This window comes from Asterias rubens, chromosome 1 (genome assembly GCF_902459465.1).
Source record: "Asterias rubens chromosome 1, eAstRub1.3, whole genome shotgun sequence".
Taxonomy (NCBI): domain Eukaryota; kingdom Metazoa; phylum Echinodermata; class Asteroidea; order Forcipulatida; family Asteriidae; genus Asterias; species Asterias rubens.
The window spans coordinates 24,152,875-24,176,822 of NC_047062.1; the positions used below are offsets into that span (position 1 = coordinate 24,152,875).

Below are 23,948 nucleotides of genomic sequence, written 5' to 3' on the forward strand. Positions count from 1 at the left end.
TTATTTTCAGCCATAAAAACAAATAGTTGCGGTTATTGGCTTATCCTTTTAAATTCCTCCCAAAGATTAAAAGTATGCAAATCTATGTGAATGATGGAATGATTACTATGACTGCAGTATGAAATTCAAATGCAATTTTCAATAACTTACCCTTTGACATCTTTGCAGTATCTGGGCTCCATTGAAGTGACTGAATCTAGAGGGATGCACATTTGTGAAGACGCAGCCAAACAACTTAGATCGGTGAGTAACGGTTTGAATTTATTCTAAAGTCTGGTTCATATATTAAGCCTGGTTCATACTTCCTGCGAATGGGAACGAGATACAAATTTTGACGTCACAAATTCGCAACAAATAATTTGTAACAGTTGAACCAGGCTCAACTCCTGCGAAACATTTGCTGCGTAAACAGCCATGTGCCGTCAAAATTCGCTTTGCGTTCACAATGTGCAGGAAGTATGAATCGGGCTGAACTGTTACAATAAAACACATTAAATTATTCTGAAGGAATCTGTTTTATTTGAAAGCATTTTTAAGAATTATTTTTACATGCCTAAGGCTAGCACGCCCTTCTTTTCTCACTCTCGGACTCGAGAGAGACAGGCAAGGCTTGGCTTCCTACGCATGAGTGATTTCCAGCCCGGCGCGCCGTCTTGAGTAAAACGCAGGCAGGGGCTTTTAGAACTCAAATGATTAATGCACTCATGTGAAAGTCTAGACAAATGTCATTGAAATTTTGCCTATTTCTGTCTGGTTGGGTAATTAGTATAACTCTTCAGTGGTCTGTATGCTAGACTTATGTAAGAATGAAATTGTGTTGTGGGTACTGCAGCGTTATGTTATCAGGAATGTAATGAGGAATGGACTCAAGTTGCATTACATTAAACCTTACTTACATTACTACCTAATGGTTCGCTTCATCTTATTGCACAGAGTGTGAAACCCGATTCATACTTCCTGCGAACGCGAATGCGAATGTGATGCAAATTGTGACGTCACAGCTCTGTTGTTGCTGCGAATGTTTTTTGGGAGTTCAGCTCATCTCAGCTCTCACAAATTGTTGCGAGTTTGTGACCTCACAATTCGCATCACACTTGCGTTCACAGAAGTATGGACTGGGCTTACAGCTGGTACATTTCTCCTGAATACACTTGGTTAAATACTTGGTTTAGAGTACGTGTACTCTTAGGATGTTCCGAGTGTCACATTTGATTTTGACGCCATGTATCTTTGTGATGCATCCAGAATCAATTTTAGCACAGTGTCCGTAAGTGTAAGTGCTTCTCTGACCAATGATGCACAAAACTGTATTCATTGCTAGTTGTGTAGGGACATGAGTTAAAGAGTGGATAGCTAATGGTTGTTGTCACGTCAAGTGATCGCTAGAGAAAGACTAGTTCAGCTGGGAGGTCTATGTGATTAACTTTGCTTCGCTTGGGTGCAGTTAGTGTTTAGCCTTGATAGGCAATTAGCCAAATGCATTACATTCAGTTGACCTTGCATCATGGTTAACTATTAAAATTGGATGAACAGCAGCTACTACATGAACTTGTAGGAAACTTGTTATATATGTCAAGGGCATTCTGAAAATTAATGTTATAAGTTTGATTAATATGTGTGTATTTCCTATCAGGGGTTGACAGTGTTAACTCATGTACAAAAAGCTATAACTTTTAAGGTTGTGGGTTCAAATCCCACCCAAGTGATTTGCCTGTGGAATTTCACAGAACTCGGGAAAGTAATTTATACAGTGCTTAATACAAATTGGTGGAAGGGTCAAAGCAAACTACAGCTGTCAACATTTTTATTATGCAACCCTATTATGATGTTGCCCAAGTATACTGTATGATAAGCAATGTACATTTCTACTCTACATGCTTTTGTAGTCTAGAGCAGATGTCTTGACCACTAGACCACCAAGCTCATTTGATGATGAGTAGGGCCTCATTAATTATTGCGCACATGTAGGGCAAACTAAATCATTCATGTTTTGTTCTGTATCCTGGTACAATAATTACATTCGTTAAATTTGTCGGACTCTTTGTTTGTTTGTCTTTTCGTTCCATTAGAGCGCAAAGAAGAAGGTCCGAGCTATATTATGGGTGTCGTCGGACGGACTGAGAGTGGTTGATGAAGACAATAAGGTAAGGACGGCATTTGTAAACCAGATTGTGAGACGGAGAAATCCTCTGAAGTTTTTCAATCTTAAAACCTCAGAATGCTAGAAGAAGTCTGTAAAGTCCTGTGTAGAGATGGCATTGGAGAACGAGGGAGGGATATCTCAGACAGCCAGACTCATAAAGATTTGACAACCTCATCTACATTGTACATAAGGTTAAAGACATTGGACGCTATTGGTAACTTGTCCAAGACCAGTCTTCTCACTTGGTGTATTTCAACACACATGTATGCATAAAACAACAAACCTGTGAAAATTTTAGCTCAATCAGTTGTGAGATAAAAAACACCCTTGTCTCACCATAGAGTAAGGACAGATCTCTGTCCTTACTCTATGGTCTCACGAAGTTGTGTGCTTTCAGACGCTTGATTTCGAGACCTGAAAATTCTAAATCTGAGTTCTCAAAATCAAATTCGTGGAAAATTACTTCTTTCTCGAAAACTACGCTACTTCACAGGGAGCCGTTTCTCACAATGTTTCATACTATCAACAGCTCCCTATTACTTGTTACCAATTAAGGTTTTATGCTAATAATTATTTTGAGTAATTACCAATAGTGGCCACTGCCTTTAAGGGGAAACCCTCTTACTGTGTCTAGAGTAAGAGGGATTCCCCTTAACCATGTCAGAGACTAGCCAGCAGGACCAGTTAGCCAGTCATTTCACTTGTCGCTAAGCCTTTTCAGATGGCCATATTTCCTATTCAATAGGGATGCTTTTCATCGCTGAACCAGCCAGCCGGACAACTTGGGTAGACTGGTACTGAGGTGTGTCAAAACGGGCACTGAAAGAGTTAAATGACTCCTGTGTGGCTGGCTGGTGGCGTGATGTTGGATAGATTATGTGGTCTCAGTAAATGATGGCATTTACAATGTAGTACATGTAGGTAGGACAAACTGGAAACTGCAAGAAGATCTGCATGCATGTGGATCCCTTGGGTGCTCAATTGATGTGAACTAGAGTTGACCGCACTCTCCCCTTAGGTTGTAACTCAATAGTCTGTATTCACTTACCGTACATGTCTTGACATCAAATTTGAATCAGACCTATCACACTGAAGCTATGACTGTGTACAAATGTGTAGGCAGTGCAAAATGTACGGCATAGTCAAAATGGAAATCTGCACAAAATCTTTTAAATTAGAAGGAATGGTCTCAATGTAGTATTTTATGTTTCGGTCTACTATAATAAAAAATAGTGGCTTCTTAAACTGTCACTTAGTGTCGCCCATGGCGCTTCAGCATTTATTATATTTCCCCCTGCAAGGTACATATGACGAGCTTCATTTTGAAGTACATGAGACCTATTCCTTTATATATGTACATAGTGTAGCACCTTGTAATGGTTTACAAGGTGCCATGGCGCAATTTTCAACCAATCAAGCTAGGAACATGGGGTCAATCCTCTTCTCTGTACGAAACTGCACTGGGTTCTTCTACGTGCATTACACAACACACAAGACCTACGGCTTTAAGTCACATCCTAAGGACGCAGCAATACAGGGTTAAGTGCTCAAGGACACTTAAAGTGTCATGACCGGGACTCGAACCCACACTCTGCTGATTGGAAACACCAGAGCTTGAGTCCGGTGCTCTTATCCGCTCTGCCACGTCCCACCATATTACAAGGTAAAGATCATGATGTACCAACATGTATATGCATTTATATAAAATACATCAGACAATGCAACTCATGCATCTTACATCCTGATCCCTAAGGCAATTTGGCTCGGCTGGAATCTTACTGAGTCACTTAGGAACTACTAGATGGCATAATACAACTACAGTACATGTGGTATTATTGTCAGTCAACCTTACCATAACGGCTTCTTTGATGGTTATTTCAAGTAATAATCCATCCAGTGACAAGCGCGTCAAAACCCGACAGAGCCATGGATTTGTCTTGGAAGTGAATTTGCTGTCAGGCTTGCCTCGGGCCATGCAATTTTACTCATTGCCGGGTCTTTTTTATATATTATTATATATTGCTTCAGCAGAAAAGCCCTGTCCATTACAGTATGTAACATGAACATTGTACTTTGTAGCATACCATGTATTTTCTAGCTCCGGTATATAAAGAGATTCGGAGTGTAATAGTCAGAAGCATGCTGTCCAATGCTATTAGGAAGTAATAAATTGGTTTATTAAATTGAATCCATTACGGAGAGGAACGGAGGAGTGAGAGAGAAGGAGAGGAAGGGGAGAGACAGAGAAGAGTTAAAACCTAATGTGTGTTGTCTTGTGACTGCTGGCATTTACCGTATAAACAGTCTCCTGACACACTTGCAAACTGCAGACAGTTGCAGACAAATGTTGACGTGGAGGTAGAACGCCATGTCGTGGCTGAACAGTTTTGTGCGCTGTTTTGAAATTTGGATGATTGCAGGATGTAGATTTGACTCTCTGCTTGGTGGTTGTGACCTTGAGCTAGAGATACTTTAATATTTAACTGCTTTGCCCCTCAGGTGAGAAGTCAGGGTACTACATGTGTATTTCAGTTGGCCTGTATGCTTCATTTTTGAAAGGGCAAAAGCACCAAGGCATTTTCTCCTTGGTAAAGGGCACCTTATGAGGAAATTGTAAATTTCTTCTAGAATCTAGAGTATTTCAAGGGCACCAAGCCAATGACCAGGGGGCATGGAGGCAATCGCCTTTGTTGCCTCAAGTATCAGGCATGCATCAGTCATACTACGTGTATAAAAAAAGTACATGTAGGGCAATTAAAAGAACCCAGAAGAGAGAACCCATGTAACTCGATACGTTAAATTTACGGGAAATTCAAGGCCTGGTTTTACCCCTGTAAGTATTATATTTCTTTACTGTGTCACCATGGCGTATCCTGTGTCACAAGCTTGTTAATATTTCACCTTCAGTCTTGGCATATCTGAAGAACATGTGGTGGCGATCACCAATTGCTGATCAGATGGTATGGGTAATGCAATGCCGCTATGAGCAGCTTCATCGCATCGCATCGTACATAATTATCAATTATTGCTACATGGTTGAACACACACCTTTTCAATCATCGTAAAACAAATATGCTGATCACCCTCGCTCCTGAAAGTAATAACCAAAGTGTATATACATGTATAGAAGCATTGTAAACTGAATGTCCTTGTATTAATTTGACACTTTGTGTACAAAATGGTAGTAAAATTGAATGATAATTTAACACATCTCTACAGGGCAAAGTTTCATGGGTCTGCATGGCCTTCGGGTTAGGTTCCAGGCTCTGTCTGCTGATGTTCTCCAAAAATGCTGGCCGACAGGGGTTTCCACTGCGTACACAGCGCGCGGAGCCCAAAGGCCTATTGATAATCGCTGCGACTTTTTCAAAAACAATTACGCACTGCGCTTTGTTTACGCACTGCAGACTTTAAAAAACGAGTCTGCGCGATAAGTACGCAGTGAATATGCAGCGAGTATCAACCGGCCTTTAGTCTAAAGTGGCGCCCAAGCCAAGGTTTGAGAAAGGCCCCAGGTGTATGGCGCGATACTTATTAAAAGCGGAAAATAAGGCAGTGTTGGCTCAAGTGACTTTCGCTACGGCTATGGCTACAGTGGCATCACAATGCTGAGCCATAGCCACTGCTGAAATCAATTTCATTCTGATACGGAAGTCTTTTGAATTGGTTTAGAGAGTAGTGCAGCACAGTACATCATGCAGGCATTGTCACATTAACATAAAGCCGCATATGAAACTAAATAATTGTATGCTAACATGTGTTTTTAAAAGGTGTTTTTAAGTTTTATTATAATTTGTTGCACATTGTGCGAAAGCAACATGGTATGGCATGATAGAAAATATTAATTTGCATAATATGATAACTTGATGACACCTTATACATACAATGTTCGCAAGGGTCCCTATGAGGCAAGGTGCACTTTCTTATAATTCCTGTCGGGCATCTTGCTGTATGCAGCATCGAGCATGTCTAGGGAATTGCCACAGGAAAACATCTATGATTGCCAATTACAAAGCAGCAGGCACAACAAAATTGTGCAGACGGTTTGAGGTACGTGTACATGTAGCATTTTACCTTAAAACCAAGAACCACTCTGGAATGACTTTGCACCATTTGAATTTCAAAAACTTGAATTTGAAAATAATAATTTGAATGTAATTCGGATGTATTAGCGTATTGAACACGCCCCTTTTTCAGGTTAACTTGCATTTATGCAATATCAAAAAAAATATGATGTGCATGTGTTCCGATGAACATGTTCGTATATATTGCAATGTCATAATGCCTACTACATGTACAAGCTCCTATTGAAATTTGCGCAATTGTAAATATTTGAATGTACTTCAGACACACATAGCAATTGAACACGCCCCTTCTGTACAAAATACAATGTGCATTCGTACACTGTATATGTTCCAATTTAGGGTATGCATAGCAACGTCATATTGCCTTTACTTTAAAGCCATTGGACACTTTCGGTAAACAGTAATGTCCAAGGCCCACACTTTGTGTATCACAACTTCTATATCAAATAACAAACCTGTGAAAATTTAGGTTCAATCGGTCATCGGAGTCGGGAGAAAATAAAGGGAAAGCTCACCCTTGTTTCCGCACGTTTCGCCGTGTCATGACATGTGTTTAAAATAAATGCGTTATTCTCGAAATCGAGAATTGATGTTGTTTTTATGTTTTCTCAAAAAGTAAAGCATTTCATGGAATAGTATTTCAAGAGAAGTCTCCCTGTAAGTTATTTGTAAATCTGTGAACTTTTAATTTTTTTTCTGTACCGAAAGTGTCCAATGGCTTTAAGCTAACATCGCTTGCAGTAGCAATATTCCTCCTAAATGTTGTTTTGTTTTGGATTGGAAAACGAGACTAATAAATTGTGCATATATATCGTACAAATTCAACCACATTAATGGTATTGATTTGCCTGTATTGCATTGCACAGTCTCTTGTTCTAACGACCAGTCAGTTTTGATCATGTATTCAATATTGGACATCTGGATTGGATGACTGAATCGTGATTCCTTGCATCAAAGCCTAAACCTTGGAAAGCAAATCCCCGCCTCCCGGTAAAATGTCACATTGAATAGGGTATTACAGACTAAATACCCCCATTCAACAATATATGCACAAATTCTTTAACATTTTTGTATGTGGGTCTTATGGATTTTTCATCGTGGGAATTTTGTTTCCCACTTTGATTTTCAAAGAAAGCTTTCTGATAGAGAAAGTAAATAAAGCTACTATGGATTTAAGTTATGGACAATACACGTCTTTTGTCGTGGAATTCCGCATTGAGTTGAATCTTGTTTTGATTAGCATGGCTGGCTGATGACGCAAATTATCAATGAGGTTTTTTTCCTCGCACGTACTTTGAGCGTGCTATGTGTACATCACAGACTACTGCCTGCTGTAGATAGAGCTGGGGTGTTTTCAACAGTAAAACAATTAGCCAATGCAATTTTTCTCTGGCAGAATGAGTAATTAATATGATTGGGGTGTGGTTGCTCTTCGCAATACATTACGTGAACATTGATCTTGGTCCTGCTTTGTACGTTCAATAATAGGAAGGGTGTGGCACCTTGTTAATTGCATGATGTACAATGTAGGAACACACCCCTACCTGTAATACCTTGATAGGGGTGTGGCAGCTATTTTTGTGCGTTTGTCATCGCTCAGGACTATAGGTCGTCAGTGCAGTTTGTGTTTATTTCATCAACTTGCTAATTGCATATTTTTGAGCTCCTGACAAATGGAGGTTATTGGTCAAGAGTAGTCTCCAAAATGGCAAAAAGAAACATTTGGTTTCAAAGAAATTACATTGAACTCTGGATTTTGATTATTTTTGTTGTCAAACTTATACACGTTTTTCACTTATAAACCTTTATTGCGTGTATAAAGTTTCAATGAATGACTTAGTAGCACTGACTGAGCAGATGACGTGTGGTATCTTAAGGCAATTGCTTTATCAATACGTTGGCAAGCAAAGACAATGTTCCATAAGTGTGAAATTTGCGTCAGGGCTAAAGAACATTGTGTGAATGTCTTTTCATAATTTTAATCACAGCATCATCATGAACTTACTGCTCTCTAGGTACATGTACTAGATTTTGTAAGCGAAGACTTTCCCTGTGTTAAAACTCATACCATCTTTACATACATGTTTTATTTAATGTAGTGACATGTGTAAGCTAAGCTTACACTACAATGGGGGATTCTCCCTTTTAATCGAAAAATAGAGCCGACCGCCTGATGAAGGACAGTGCCAATTACACACATCGACACACACCTTCAGAGCATGACCGTCCTGAAAGAGAGGGAAAACAAACCAATAATTGCAGGCCATAAGTCTTTCACAGGGTCGTCCATTAGCAGTGTTCAACTAAACATTGAAGTTCCCATGGTAACCTGGCAACCAGTTGGATGAGAACAGCATGAGGAGAGACTTCGTCGTCGTAGGATGGGATCCTTGAGGCTTGAGGCTGGGATGATTTATCTCATTGGCGGTTTACACTGAATTATAAATAATGTACCTTGGGTAATTGTGCAATTGAATCTTGAAGATGGACTGCGGGATTGATAATTTATTGAAGTGAAAAAAAAAAAGATTATTTTTTCCTTAATTGTACAATAATATGAGCACTTCAGAGAATCAATGTATATTTGGTTTGCGGTAACACCATGTGTGTGTCGACTTGCCAGGTAGAGTTGTTCTTGAAGAACTGTCTTGCTTTTTTCTACTGCCGTGGAGTAGATAATCGGAGGTTCGGGAGACTTCTCATGTCTGAAGAGAACTGTCCTGCTTCAGAAAATCAGACAGTCACACAATTTTATTTTTGGCATGTGCTATAAGGGTCGTTGTGGACTGCTGTGTATGGTGTGGTTTGTTCAGTACAGCTTGTTTACCACCCTGACACATGCCTGAGTCACTGATATTAAATTGTGAGCTTAGTCTAGGGTTCAATTTGTTGTATCTTAATTTTAAATTGTAATGCTACTCGGATATTATAAATGCATAGTGGGCTTAAGGGATTGCTAGGTCCAGAGTAGAAATGAGAGAATGGTAAAAGCATTTACCAGATCCCAATTCTGAAGGAAGTACATGTATGTGTAGGGGTACTTGATTTTAAATCCACGCTGATAAAATTAAGTTGATAGTAGTGTAGAATATCAGCCTAGCCAGGTAATTTATGAATTTATGAAGAATCTTCTTAAGAGACGATGTCCGCACAGGAAGTCAACTTAAGTATGTTTGAATAACAACTGCCAATTCAAATAAATTTACTGAGATACATTTGCATGCTCAGTGGCATAACCAGAGGGTGGGAAGGGTCCCCCCCCCCCCCAAAAAAAGGGGGGATAAAGTATTTTCTCCCACTTGCCCCCACCCCAATATGAAAATGTCTGGCTGTTTCACTGCTTAAGTGTATCTATGTTTCTTGCAGTAGAATCCAACCAATTGGAGGTTTCTTCTTTGCACTGAACAGAGTAAAGAGACGTCTATGGATTGATTGATTTCTCTACACAAGTAGTTGGGTTTTTTTCTGGGCATCAACTGTAAATTTAAAAGTAAACAGAACTAGGCCTGACTGCAAGCGCTCTGCACCAGAGCAGTTTGCACTATATAGTCACCATACTCTACTTGCATGGTTAGCGCCAGACTTCTGCTTTTTCTCATTGAAGAATGTTATATACATGTAGTAATGTGAGTGATCACATACATGTACAATGTACACTGGCAAAAAGTCTTGACAAACAATGTACATTTATACTCTGTCTTGATTTTGCCACCATACATGTTTACATTATGTCAGGTCTGTATGCTTCATTTTTTGAAAGGGCAGAGCATCATGGAACTTTCTTCTTGGTAAAGGACACCCTATGAGGAAATAGGGCATTTCTAGGGCAACAAGACAATGACCAGGGGGCATGGAGGCAATCGCCTTTGTTGCCTCCGTGAAGTGTCTTACACTCTCTCAAAGGTGCTCAGAACTCAATGGTGACCTTTTCATCGCGAGACTTACACATCTACTGGGCTTCATTGGGTCACCATAACACACGCACTTGCGTACAGATTTAACACATACTGATACTTTTTATGGCTGTTCAATGGCTTAAGTTTTACAGTGTACACGTATCCAAGTTCTTTCTACCAAAAAATTTGATATAAAAAATCGGCATTGAGCTGGATTTAATAATGTTACAACAGCCTGAGCAAGTCCCCTAACTGGCGCTTGATTTGCTGCCTCTTGTACGCTAAATGGAAGGCCAAGCAGCTGGTCATCCGGGAAGCAAAGGAATGCCTGAAGGTGAATTTGAAGCGTTAGGGGGGAAGCGACGAGGGGGAGATGAGCATTCTCCTTCCTCCCACCAGTCCTACTAGTGGCCAGCCTGAGAGAGAGATCTGTGTTTAGTTATTATAATTGAGGCTTGTGAACAAGTGTCTGTTATGGCTGGATATTGATCAGGCTTGCTATGGAATTGTAATCAGCCGGGGCCGTAGGGGAGGAAGTTGAAGAAGGTTTGGGAGGACACTCAAGCTGTTTTACATCACACCTACGTATATTCACGCATGTAGGCCTATAGATCTTACATGGTTGTCGGTTTGTAATATTACACAAAAATTGAACAAAACAACCTCCAGCATAGCGGGTTGTGCTAAAGATTCTGGCAATATACGTTTGCAATATGCATACATTGGCTTATATTAGTGGAATTTATTTGATACATGTGTTGAGTTTTTTAACTGCAAAGGTCACAACTTTTTAAGCTTGAAAAGGCCTATAAGTCTTACATGTTTGTAATAACTCAAAAATTCTACAAAACAACCTCAAGCATAGCGGGTTGTGCTAAAGATTCTGGCAATATACGTTTACAATATGCATACATTGGCTTATATAAATGGATTTTATTTGATACATGTGTTGAATTTTTAAGCTTGAAAAGGCCTATAAGTCTTACATGTTTGTTGGTTTGTAATAACTCAAAAATTCTACAAAACAACCTCCAGCATGGCAGGTTGTGCTAAAGGTTCTGGCGATATATGCAATAAACATACATTGGCTTTTATTTGATACATGTGTTGAATTTTTTTACCGGAAAGGTCACAACAATTTTAAACTTGAAAAGGCACTGACAATGAGAAATTTCTACTGGCTCGTCGTTAAAGGGCACCTCATTGAAAACAAGGTCGACGAGCACCAATTGTAGTTTCTATGAAGGTTTATTTATTCACTGTATGTGTAGTGTGTACTAAGGGCATCACCTTTTTTAGCACACTGCTGTATTGTTTACATGTACATGTAGTGCAATACAGAATTCACACTTTCCTTTCCTTAAACACGCATGTTTGCTGTTGATCAATACAGAAATGTACCAGCAAATTTTCCGACGGCCCTTTGTTTTTGATGACCTTTCACTGAACCATATACATGACGGCCAACTTGTAGGCCTACATGTACACTACTAAGGAGGACTTCAATTTGTTTTCCCAGATGGTACATTACATTACATTGTAATGTTCATTGTTCATTCTGCCTGTCCTAATATTTGCTGTACTGTTTAATAACACTGCAATTAAAAAAGCAGAAAGTGCGTAGTTTTGTTTCTTTTGGGGGTTAATTATATCAGGTCTTTGGATTGATCATGTACATGTTCCACATGAACTTTTAGTTTCAGTGTATGGTACAATCCTAGTACAACATGGAAACTAAAATATACTCCACTGAGGTCCTTTTTGAAACCACGCTCTGTTTTAAAGGAACACGTTGCCTTGGATCGGTCGAGTTGGTCTTTGAAAAGTGCCCTGTAACCGTTTGTTATAACATCGATATGGTTAGAAAGATATTGTAAAAGTAGAATAAAATGATCTACACAAATATGCCTTGAAATTGCGTGGTTTTCGTTTAACTCGTTGACAAACACGGTCGGCCATTTATGGGAGTCAAAACTTTGACTCCCATAAATGGCCGACCGTGTTAGTTCGCGACGTAAAATGAAAACCGTGCAATTTTGAGTGATACTAATAGGTGTGGATCATTATATTCTACTTTTAAAATATCTTTCTAACCATATGCATTTCATAACAAACTGTTTCAAACGCTTTTCTTAGACCAACTCGTCCGATCCAAGGCAACGTGTTCCTTTAAAGACACTGGACACTCTTGGTAATTGTCAAAGACCAGTCTTCTCACTTGGTGTATCTCAGCAAAGGCATAAAAAAAAACCTGTGAAAATTTGAGCTCAATTGGGTCGTCGGAGTTGCGAGATAACTATGAAAGAAAAAAAACACCCTTGTCACACGAAGTTGTGTGCTTTGAGATGCTTGATTTCGAGACCTCAAATTCTAATTCTTTCTTGAAAACTACGTCACTTCAGAGGGAGCTGTTTCTCACAAAATTTTATTCTATCATTCTGTCCCCATTACTCGTAATCAAGAAAGGTTTTCTAATAAGAATTATTTTGAGTAACTACCAATAGTGTCCACTGCCTTTAAAAGGAAATGTTAAAACCACAGCTTGAAACTCTGTTCTGAAAGGACACAATTTTCAAAATGACTGATGGAGCCTAAGCTGGAACTTAAGCTGATGTCATGGTTTTGAAACAGGCTGAACAAATACTTAAAGGTGATTTACATACGTATGAAGTAAAGACCTGGGACTTTTTTTCAAACCTTGGCTAAGGGCCCTGTCACACGAGGCAACTTTTACAGGCAACTTAGAGGCAACAAACTGCAGTGCATGCTATGGGATCACTTTGGAAGCATATGAATCATTTTTCAAACAGTTACGATCCCCAAGAAAAATATGTGAACATTCAAATGTGAACACCTTTTGTTCATGAATATTGCCTGGAAATGGCTGTCTGTCATTTACCTTGTGTGACATAAGCCTTTGGATTCGGTTCCAGGGGCCAATTTCATAGAGCTGCTTAAGCAAAAAATATGCTTAAGCACGAATATAGCTCGCTTATTTTTCACATGTTACTGGCAAAAATTTCATGCCATATACATTGCTTGTGACTGGTGTTTAGCTGTTGTTAACTTAGCATAACAATTAAGTGGAGTCTTGGCCGGTAATCTGATTTTACTAAGCAAAGATTTTTTGCTTAAGCAAAATTTTGTGCTTAAGCAGCTCTATGAAATTGGGCCAGGCTCCAGTTCATGTTGAAACACCCAATGCAAGTGGAGCGTTTTCGTGACTGTAACCATGACGCTTACCTGTGTCCAATAACTGTTTCGGTCATTGGCCAGTGATTAACCAATTGGCAAGTTCAACCGAAACAGTTGTTGATTATGACCGCAAAACTGCACCCCTGATGTCACTGCGCCAAAATTGATGACGAAGCCCCAAGCCAAGGTTTGGAAAAGGCTCCAAGAATAGTACATGTATGTGAATATTTATTGCCATGGACCCCGATGATTAACTGAAAACTAACGTTCCTGTTTTTGTTTTCAATTTGGATTACAGGGATTGATTGTGGACCAAACTATTGAGAAGGTTTCTTTCTGTGCGCCGGATAGACACAACGATAAAGGCTTCTCCTATATCTGCCGAGATGGAACGACCAGACGATGGCTGTGTCATTGTTTTCATTCTTTACGTGAGCCTGTGAGTGCTTTGCAAGAATACATTATATTGCTGCATTGGTGTATTTCTCATGCATTATACATGAACGCAAACTGTAAATGTATACATACATGTAAAGTACATGTACCTGTAAACATTTTATTCAAAGAACAATTGCTTGTAATTTCAAATGCCTAGAGTTTCTTGTCAACTGTGACCACTACGAGACAGGCTTTACCGAGGGTGTACATGTACATGTACGCGCACTGTAAGACTCATAGCACTCCACACTAATGATGTCAATTTTGCTCAAAATACCCGTATGTCAGACATACATTCTACCACCTAGCTCTCACGCGATCACCACATCGGCGCGTCAGACCGCAGTAATACGGTCAGCACACAAGAGTAAACATAAAGCTTGGACGTGTGCGCTCTTTGTCCAATAGTGAATTCGGACACGTTTAAGGTTTAGGAACTGAGCTTCTATTGTTGGCATTAGTGCGGGTTTTTATTGAACGCAAGGGTACAGTGGTTGCATTTATCTGTAGTGATTACAGTAGGATGCTCCTACATGTAATGTAGCAGTCTAGCCACGCTACACATAAACTTAAACTTAATTATCCAGTCAGTAGAATCTATTTTAGGAAATCATTATCAGAATTGAATTCCCTTCCTTACAGCAATTTGACTGTAGGTACTTTATTAGAAGTAAAAGCCTAGAAGACTTGAGAGTGGACTCCTGCGACACGCATCGTAGACCCTGATGTTGTGGGCTAATCAAGCAAACCTAATTGTTTTAATTCCGTAGGGGGAGCGACTCAGTCATGCCGTGGGATGTGCCTTTGCCGCCTGCCTGGAGCGTAAGCAACAGAGAGACAAACTGTGTGGCGTCAAGGTGGAGTTTGACGTAAACAAGACGAGCTTCACGCGGCAGGGATCATTCCGTCAGGCTACGATGACGGAGCAAATGGAAGCAGCGGCAGCGGAAGAAGCGGAGGGAGAAGGGGAGAAAGAGAATCAAGGTGGGTCCCCTGGCTGGATCACTCTCTGAGATTATGGTTTTACACGAGGGATTAGTAATGAGGAGGATTACTGTGAGATCAAGAGTTGGGGATTACTGAATGATAAGTGAGAGAAAAATGACTGATTCCTTAGGGGAGTTTGTTGTGGAACGGGAGTTAGGGATAACTGAAAGAAGAGGGATTGATTTCTAAGTGGAGGTTACTGAGGAATCAGGAGTTGGGGATTAATGAAGGACCTGATAGATGTGGATGGTCACTAAGGGAGGTTACTGTGATATCAGGAGTTGGGGATTAATAAAGAATAACTGAGAGAAAAGTGACCTGTAACTAAGGGGAGTTACAATGGGATCAGGACTTGGGGATTAGTATTATAAACTGAGAGATAAAGTTACTGCAAATTGGTGTGGGATCAGTGTCTTGGATTAGTGAGGGACAGCTGAGAGATAAACTTACTGATTATTGAGCGATAAAATTGGTAAGGGCGCGACGTTAGTTTGGTGAGTTAACTATTTTATGGGGAAAATGAACTCGGAGTAAGAGAAGGTGGTTCCACTAGCTGTTTCTTGCATGGCATTATTTGTTAGATAATTGTGAACACTGAAATAAATTTATTTTATTGGTCCCCCAAAATGCTTTTTTTTTCTTCTCCAGAGTTTCCAGTTGAGAAGCCTGCTTTACCATATGCCATGCCACGGCGGCATGCCACTGATGCCATGTTAGCGCGTCAGGGATCCTTTCGCGGGTTTCCAGGTCTACATACGCAGTCTCCGTTCAAGCGGCAACTCTCGCTGCGCCTGAATGACTTACCGTCTACGCTACAAAGACAACAACAGGTCCTGCAGACACACACAGAGAGTAAGTATATACAAGAGGGAAATGGCAAGTTGTGGGAGGGTCCTGTTAATATTTACACGGTCATAAAACTTCTAGTGGATAAGCTGTATTTTATTGTAGGTTTTCTTATTATAAAATAATGCCATAGAAAACTGAAAACACTCCAAAAAGTTGTCAAGTGCTTGGCCCTTTCCACTTCTGTTGTTATAGACCTTATGAATATGACATCATTTCGTCAGAGGTCATAAGGAGGTTGTTCATTGGGCAATCCTGTGCGCTTGGTGTAAAAATCAACAATTGTGTAAAACACCTGCAATTGAGGACCTAAATGTACCATTGCCTCTCTTTTGTTTGTGCTTCAACTTTTTGGCAGTGTATAAAAGGGAGGGACTGGACTGGGTACAACATGTTGGTCCTGCTGGCACTTATGACTATTACAAACACAGTTAGTGTAAGAGAGGGTCGCATTAAGACGATAATATGAGTTGGGTAACATTGGCCTAAAAAAGAAACAAATACTGGCTTGTACAGTATTAAGCTTATTCAATTGCTGACAATACGGTAAAGGAATAATGTGTACAAATGTATGTGGAGATAGATTTTTCGAGACCTGTACATATCTTTCTGTTTTGAAGGTGATATATTATTTTCTTGTTGAATAAGTATTACCAGTGTGCATATAGGAAATGTTTTACATGTCGTTCATTGCGATAGTTCCCACATGCCCTTCGGCAGTGTTCAGTTAGTGTTTGTCTTTTGCCTATGATGAACAAGGCTGCAATCTAAGTAGAGTGTTTATGAGTAGTGTCAGCCCACCCTTAAAGGTAATGGACACCTTTGGTTATTACTTAAAAAATAATTGTTAGCATAAAAGCTTACTTGGCAATGGAAAGCTGTTGATAGTATAAAACATTTTGAGAACAAGCAATGGAGAGCTGTTGATAGTTAGTATAAAGCATTGTGAGAAACGGTTCCCTCTGAAGTAACATAGTTTTTGAGAAAGAAGTAATTTCTCACTAAAATATTTGAATTGAATTCTAGACCTCAGTTGAGGTCTCAAATTCAAGCATCTGAAAGCACCAACTTGTGCGGCAAGGGTGTTTTTTTCTTACATTATTCTCTCGCAACTTTGAAGACCAATTGAGTCAAAATTTTCACAGATTTGTTATTTTGTGCATATGTTGGGATACACCAAGTAAGAATACTGGGGTGGATTTCACAAAGAGTTAAGACTAGTCTTATCTTGAGATAGGACTCATCCTAACTTAGGACTAGCCATACATTTTAATATCTCCTAGGACAAGTCCTAAGTTAGGACTAGTCCTAAATCTTTGTGAAATCGACCCCAGGTCTTTGACAATGAACAGAGGTGTCCAGTGCCTTTAAGCATATCAAACATGACATGTTCTCATTTTGTGCCTCCCGAAGTTCCTTTTGAAGAGGAAGTAATTGAAAGTCAGCGGAATACATCAAAAGGTTTGTATAACATCACCGGAAATAATGTCTCCCCCTCAACCTGCTTGCTGCCTGTTACCTATCCATAGTGTGTATAGTGTGCATGTCTTATGTCACAGTGTTAATAACAGTAATAATAAAAACAGGCATTTTTAGAGTGCTCTTAGACAGGGTACAACAGCGCTTTATTAGAAACTGTTTAATAAGCAAATAAATAATGGCACTAATAATGGGAAAACTGTTTGTCTTTAGTAATCAACCATTGAACAGGGAAGTTTTGAGATGTTTTTTTGAAAACTTCAAGTGACTCAGCTGAACGAATTTGATGAGGGAGACGGTTCCAAAAGTGTTAATGAATGACTAGTATTGAAGGAGTTGTAGCTTGTGTAACTGCATGGTTCAGAGTTTCGGTGTTGTGATAATTATTTGCATGAGAAAGGTGTAGTTTACATGTAGTTGAATGCATGGCACACTGGTATGACGTTTATTACTCAAAGCAAATGCATGCATTTAGGTGGCCCATGCCTACAACAGGTCTGGAATTACACGCAGGCCATGCAGGCCATGCCCTCTGTTGCCCCTGGTCTTGGCCTTGGTGCCCCTTCAAAAGTTTTCCATTGACTATAAGATTTTTCCAATAGGAGACTTTTGAGACGCTGGCGGCAGCAGGCATAACGGTCCTTTTTTAGCGGCTCTGAGGATGCGCACCCATGCTCAGTATTGCGCGCGTAGGTCTGAGCATGGGCACTATTGTGAAAATGGACCGTCTGAAAGTCTCACATTGGAAGTGCCCTTTGCAAAAAAGAAAATGGCCTTGCCCTTTCAACATGTTCAAAGATGTTCAAAAGATTTTAATGTGCATACTGGGCATGATAAATAAAGATTTGAATTTGAATTTGAAAATCCAGGCCTGCTACAATTTTCGCTTTTATGAGTTTCTATACACTTTTCACTCGTCTGTTGAACACTGTAACACTTCTCATTTATTCGTGGAAATAAATTAATTGAAATGCCACTAGCAAGCAACACACACTGCGCTATACATGTATTTGGCTCACACTGTAACAATTAAAATTAGGAATACTGCAGTATTGGCATTCTCTTCCTGCTATTAATTAACTGAAACAGATTGCCTTGAAGTACTGCTTCTATTTAGCTTCTGAAACTGATAAGCAAAGCTTACTGCCATTTATTGTTTCCCATCAACCCTTTTTTTTTAATGTTAAAGGTGATATCGCATCCCATTTTTTTCTGAGCAAGTCTTTGAAATTGAGGTTGTTGGTTCAAATCTCGCTCCTGTCAATTTGTCTTTGTTCAGCCCCAAATCAAGTGGTGATCCCCTGGCTGCCTGTTCCCAGGTTGTATCGTAAACTTGGGTGTGATCCCTGGCTACGTGGCAGTTCCATGGTTGTTTGACTTCTCGTGAATAGAAGGGGTTTGCCCTGTTCCGGGTTTGATCGGCAGCATATTGCGCCACAGCATGGATTTTATAAAGGAATAGGTCTCTTACCCAAATTGTAGCTCTGCATATCTTGCAGGAAAAAATACTGAGCGCTTTGACATGCCCATTGGGTGTGTTAAAGTGCTTTATCTTCAAGTATTTTTTAGGCACTAATCCTTCAAGTAGATTTGCAGAATGGAGTGGTGATATAAACCTATATTGCACTGCTAATATCACTACCACTCGCGCTTGTGTGATAACTTATAGTATAAGAACTTAGTAGTATTCTTATTATTATATGCTAAAATGGTTAGTGGCCATTGAGAGTGTAATGAAGATGGCGGTATTCATTGTCTTTATTTGTTGTTACCCAACAGCTTCCCCTGCAAGTCCGAATCCGCCACATTCATTCCAGCAGCAGCAACAGCAGCAGCTTCCTCCATCTCAACAACAGCAGCAGCAACAACCATTCCGTACTCAACAGCAAGCTGTGCAGCCGGCTCAGCCTATCAGCATATCCGCAGCCTGCCAGGAGCTATCAGAAGGCCTGTTTGAGTTGTCCAGCAAGGAGTCGTATGCCCGGTCAGCAGCAGCAGCAGCAGCAGCAGCTCAGCAACCGCATACCATCATGCCGCCGGCGGCAGTACCAATGGCCGCCGCTGTACCACAACCAGTACAAGCGTCACAGCATCATGTGCCTCATCACTCCATGCAGACTCATCAGCCGATGGCTACACATCAACCAGTGGTCACTCAGCAACCAATGGCTTCTCAACAAGGTGTGTATCAGTGCAACTCTGTAATTTTTTAAATTTCAAACCCCTCCTGAGTATATCTGTGATTTTTTTTTACAGGACTCGGGAGAGTACCGAGTAAACAGTGCTAACCCACATCGGTTTTTTTTCTTCATATGGTTCCGTTATACTAGGGCCACTGAAAGCTCTTTAAAAACATCAGTTCATGTTTAAAAATTCATCCTCTTTTTCCCCCCTCTTTTTTGATACTTTATACTTTCCTAGTGAAGAGAAATACATGTAGGGTAGTTTAAAGGCAGTGGACACTATTGGTAATTACTCAAAATAATTGTTAGCATAAAACCTTACTTGGTAACGAGTAATGGGGAGAGGTTGATAGTATAAAACATTGTGACAAACGGCGCCCTCTGATGTAACGTAGTTTTTCGAGAAAGAAGTAATTTTCCACCATTTATATAGCTTAGGGACTGTTCATGGAAAAAATCCTTAGAAATTCTTTAATTATTGTCTTTCAAACACATAAGAGATAATGGCTCTGTAACAGTGTCACAGATGTCTAAAGAACTGACATTGTCTTTCGCGCAATTCATTTGCCGTCTCTGTCATCATAATCATAATCAATGCCAGCATGCCGTTGAATCAAATTACATCTTTTTTTCGCAGTAGACACTGATTTCCATATGGATCTACATGTATAATTGAATTACATGTGGGTATATTATTATTCAAACACAACGTTTGTTATGATGTCTGGGTATGTCTAATCCCTTACTATACTGAGCTACATACATTCCCTCTAAACCTCTTGATCCCAGGCCAATGGATCTATAACATTGTCTTCAATTTGTTTGGTGCTGAAATGCTTCCCTTGTAGACCAACGTAGTGAGGAGGTTACATAGGCATTCAATCCTTAACAATGTCACCTGAGCAGGTGAATTTAATTTGATGCTATTTATCAGTGTCCTTCATTGATCTCCTTCAAGGAAGGATTTTTCTCTGACAACTCTCTGTCGTCGTTAGTTTGGACGGAACACACAGATATATAAAGTTCCAATGGTACACAAGATGTGCGTTGAGGGAGTCGTTGGAAATGCATTGCAGATGGGCCCAAATGTCACTGTGATTAGTTGTTATTAAAGGGAAGGTACACGTTTGGTAATTACCCAAAACAAGTATTAACTTAAAAACTGACTTGGTAATGAGCATTGGAGAGCTGTTGATAGTATGAAACATTGTGAGAAACGACTCCCTCTGAAGTATTGTAGTTTTTGAGAAAGAGGTAATTTCTCACTAAAATATTAAAAGACTTCTAGCTAGAAAGTCTTTTATCCCTATCTGACATCTGAAAGCACACAAATTCGTTCAACAAGGGTGTTTTTTCTTTCATTATTATCTCGCAACTTGGATGATCGATTGAGCCCAATTTTCACAGGTTTGTTATTTTATGCTTATGATGGCATACACCAAGTGAGAACACTGGTCTTTGACAATTATCAAACGTGTACAGTGCCTTTAACAATAATGGTATCAATTTGTGCACTGAACCTCTGATACTCTTTGTTCTCACATGTACATCACATGCAATTTGGCTGGTGCCGCGATTTGTATATTTGTTTTTAATGAACCATTTATGAATGAATGAATGAATGAATGAATGAATCACATTGAAATTGCATTGAATACATACAGCTCCTCATTACTCAATTTCAAGATTTGTTTCGGTGTGTGTTCCTATAATCTTTTTTTTCTACAGCGTTTAAGCACACATAACAAAGTCATACAATCTTATTATCCTTCCATCATGCAACTCTTCAAGTCTTACATAATAAAATCACAAATGTTTGAATTTGACATATTAAAGAAATTGAAGAAATCTCATCCGCATGGCATGAAAGAGAGCGTATACCTTTGGCAATCACTACAGAAATTAATTACCCTAAAAAAAAACTTAATTTGTAAGAAGCACTGTGCAGCTGTTGATAATGTATATCATTTTTAGAAAGGATTCCTTTTAAGGAATGTCATTTCAGAGAAAGGGATTTTAACAGATTGTCAATCTGAAACAGAAACGTTTCTTGGTGTTTTCCAATTACGGATAATTCTTCCTGCGTGAGCATAACTGCTCCAGATTTTCGACGATATCTAAAAAAGAAAAACGCTTTTGAAATTTTACTTTTACAGGTTAATTGTATTATATCTACATCCATATGGAATTAAATCAATCAAGCAGTTTCAAACACCAAAGGTATACTTTGCTTTTAAAAGGAACTTGGCGCTATAGTGAAAACAATTTTTTTTTTGTCTTATCTAAAAATGGAAAACCTGTGACATTAACGACTACCATAAGCTATGTATAGACGGAAGGCAAAACATCTGTTTGTGGGTGGGACAACAAAACAAGTTTTGTAATCTGTTTTTACAACCACGTGTGTTTCATAAATGTCAACATTTTTCTACAAGTATGATGCATTCTAAATTAAAGACAGATAAAATCCAGCTCTCAACTGATGATGTGTTTGGGGAGACTATTGATGTAGAAAATAATGGGCTGTGGCCTAACCTGCTGTGCAGAACCCATGGGAACTTCATATACCATTCATAATTTATGATGCTTTTAATGGAGCGAGAAAGTAACTGAGTCCATAGCAATGATAGACTTGTTATTACCTATTCACAGATGGGTAATGTGGGGGAATGTTGGCCTTTTGCAAACTTTTCAAAGAAACAGTGACACTGAAAACAGTTTTACTTAAAACAAAATTTGAAGACGCTTTTGTACATTAACATGTATGTGAAGTACGTGTGTGTATTTTACATCAGTCTTAATTAAAGGCAGTGGACACTATTGGTAGTTACTCAAAATAATTATTAGCATAAAACCTTACTTGGTAGCGAGTAATGGGGAGAGGTTGGCAGTATAAAACATTGTGAGAAACAGCTCCCTCTGAAGTGGAGTAGTTTTCGAGAAAGAAGTAATTTTCCACGAATTTGTTTTGAGTCGAAATCAACCATCTAAACGCACACAACTTTGTGTGACAAGGGTGTTTTTTCTTTCATTATTATCTCGCAACTTCGATGATCGATTGAGCCCAAATTTTCACAGGTTTGTTAGTTCATGCATATGTTGAGATACACCAAGTGAGAAGACTGGTCTTTGACAATTACCAATAGTGTCCAGTGTCTTTAAAACAAAATTTGAAGACGCTTTATGTACATTAACATGTATGTGAAGTACGTGTGTGTATTTTACATCAGTCTTAATTAATAACAATAAGTTTCATGCTAATAACAATAATTGTGTAGACTTTATATGTAGCGCCAAAGTCAAAAGTCTGCAAAAACGATTCTGAAGGCTCTTCACAGAGATACAATTTAAAATGTCCAAACACAACTTATAAAAATACAAATAATTCGTAATAATATTTCTTTGGACAACATTTCACAAGTCCTCGTACACTATTTGTTTCAGTAAATGTGTCTATAAAAAGACTATATGAAACAGAATTCCTGTTTTGTTTTGCAAATGGAAACAGTACTTGTGTGTTTACATTGTACACAATTAAAAATGCCAATTCTGGCCATGACTTGCTCGATGACTACTTTGTGTGAATGGAAGTAGATAAAATCTTGCAGGCGCTATGGGCATTTTGGTTTAAACCGCTTGAGGCCACTATGTATGGTCTCTACGGTTTAACAATGGTTTTTTAACTCATGCATGTTATTGTCATAACCCATGTTATTACTCATTAGCAAGACAGTGTTTTTAATGAGATTTTCTACTTTGAGAACAGTTTAAATAACACCTCGTACATGTACACACACACTCACATGTATGTATGTTGAAGATACCCTTATAATTAATTATATCTACTTCACATATAAAGGAGAAAAAACATGTCTGTTACTTTTATTGCATATCAAACCATCCATAAGATAAAATTATTTGTTTGGAAATGTATAATCCCAAGTCTAAAGATCACCCCATAAGAAACCCATTGTAAAAAATGGTCTCACTAAAAATATTGTTAATAAAAAGTGAACAGACTTGAAATGAAATGACATGTACAGACCCAACGCTTCAATTTCGACAGCACTATTATGACAGCGTTCGTCTCTGTCTACCCATAGAGGTAGATGTCTACCTGCTCACACAAAAAAACTGCACCTGGAGCCATAAATTTATAGATTAAAGTCGGAACAAGTTTGTCTTTTCAGTTTGTCCACAGAATGCACACTCAATCTGATAACATCTCTGTATGCAATTACTCTCCGTATGTTCCTTTTCAAGATCAACAGAGTCGGAGCCTTCGGGCGAGTTATCGAGGAAATCATTTCCTCACATCTCGGACCAAATGACGAGGACTGATAGAATATTTCGAGGATGTTTTGAGATGGAGTTGATATAGCTTACTTAATGGGATTGAGGATTTAAGTTTATGCGTGGGATGTGAAGTCACCTGTGGTCATGACATTGCTTTAATAATACGTAATCCTTCCTGTGTGGTAGGCTGCCATGCAGGCTTAATTTAGAGGGTGACCATGTTTGACTACCACCTCTGTAAAACTATGAAAGGTATCTAAATCGCAGACTGTTTCTTATTTATTTCATAGGGTGTCTGGGTCTCTTTTCGACACCCAGTTTAAAATTTGGACACCCTCTTTTAACTGTCATTTATATGTTAATATATTGCAGATGTGAGCAACTTGGACACACAGTTTTT

At 39.1% G+C, this 23,948-nt stretch overlaps 1 protein-coding gene across 2 annotated transcripts in view; it reads left to right on the forward strand.

The window, feature by feature from the left end:
* The window catches only part of LOC117290200 (protein numb-like), a 48,106-nt gene that overhangs the window by 20,750 nt on the left and 3,408 nt on the right, over positions 1-23,948 (forward strand). The window contains exons 4-10 of one of the 2 annotated variants that reach the window (XM_033771461.1): positions 169-243; positions 2,070-2,144; positions 13,618-13,758; positions 14,528-14,741; positions 15,393-15,596; positions 17,004-17,051; positions 18,849-19,250. In XM_033771461.1, coding sequence (XP_033627352.1) covers positions 169-243; positions 2,070-2,144; positions 13,618-13,758; positions 14,528-14,741; positions 15,393-15,596; positions 17,004-17,051; positions 18,849-19,250 — 1,159 coding nt within the window. The remainder of the gene's footprint in view (positions 1-168; positions 244-2,069; positions 2,145-13,617; positions 13,759-14,527; positions 14,742-15,392; positions 15,597-17,003; positions 17,052-18,848; positions 19,251-23,948) is intronic. The other variant, XM_033771468.1, reaches the window with a different exon arrangement.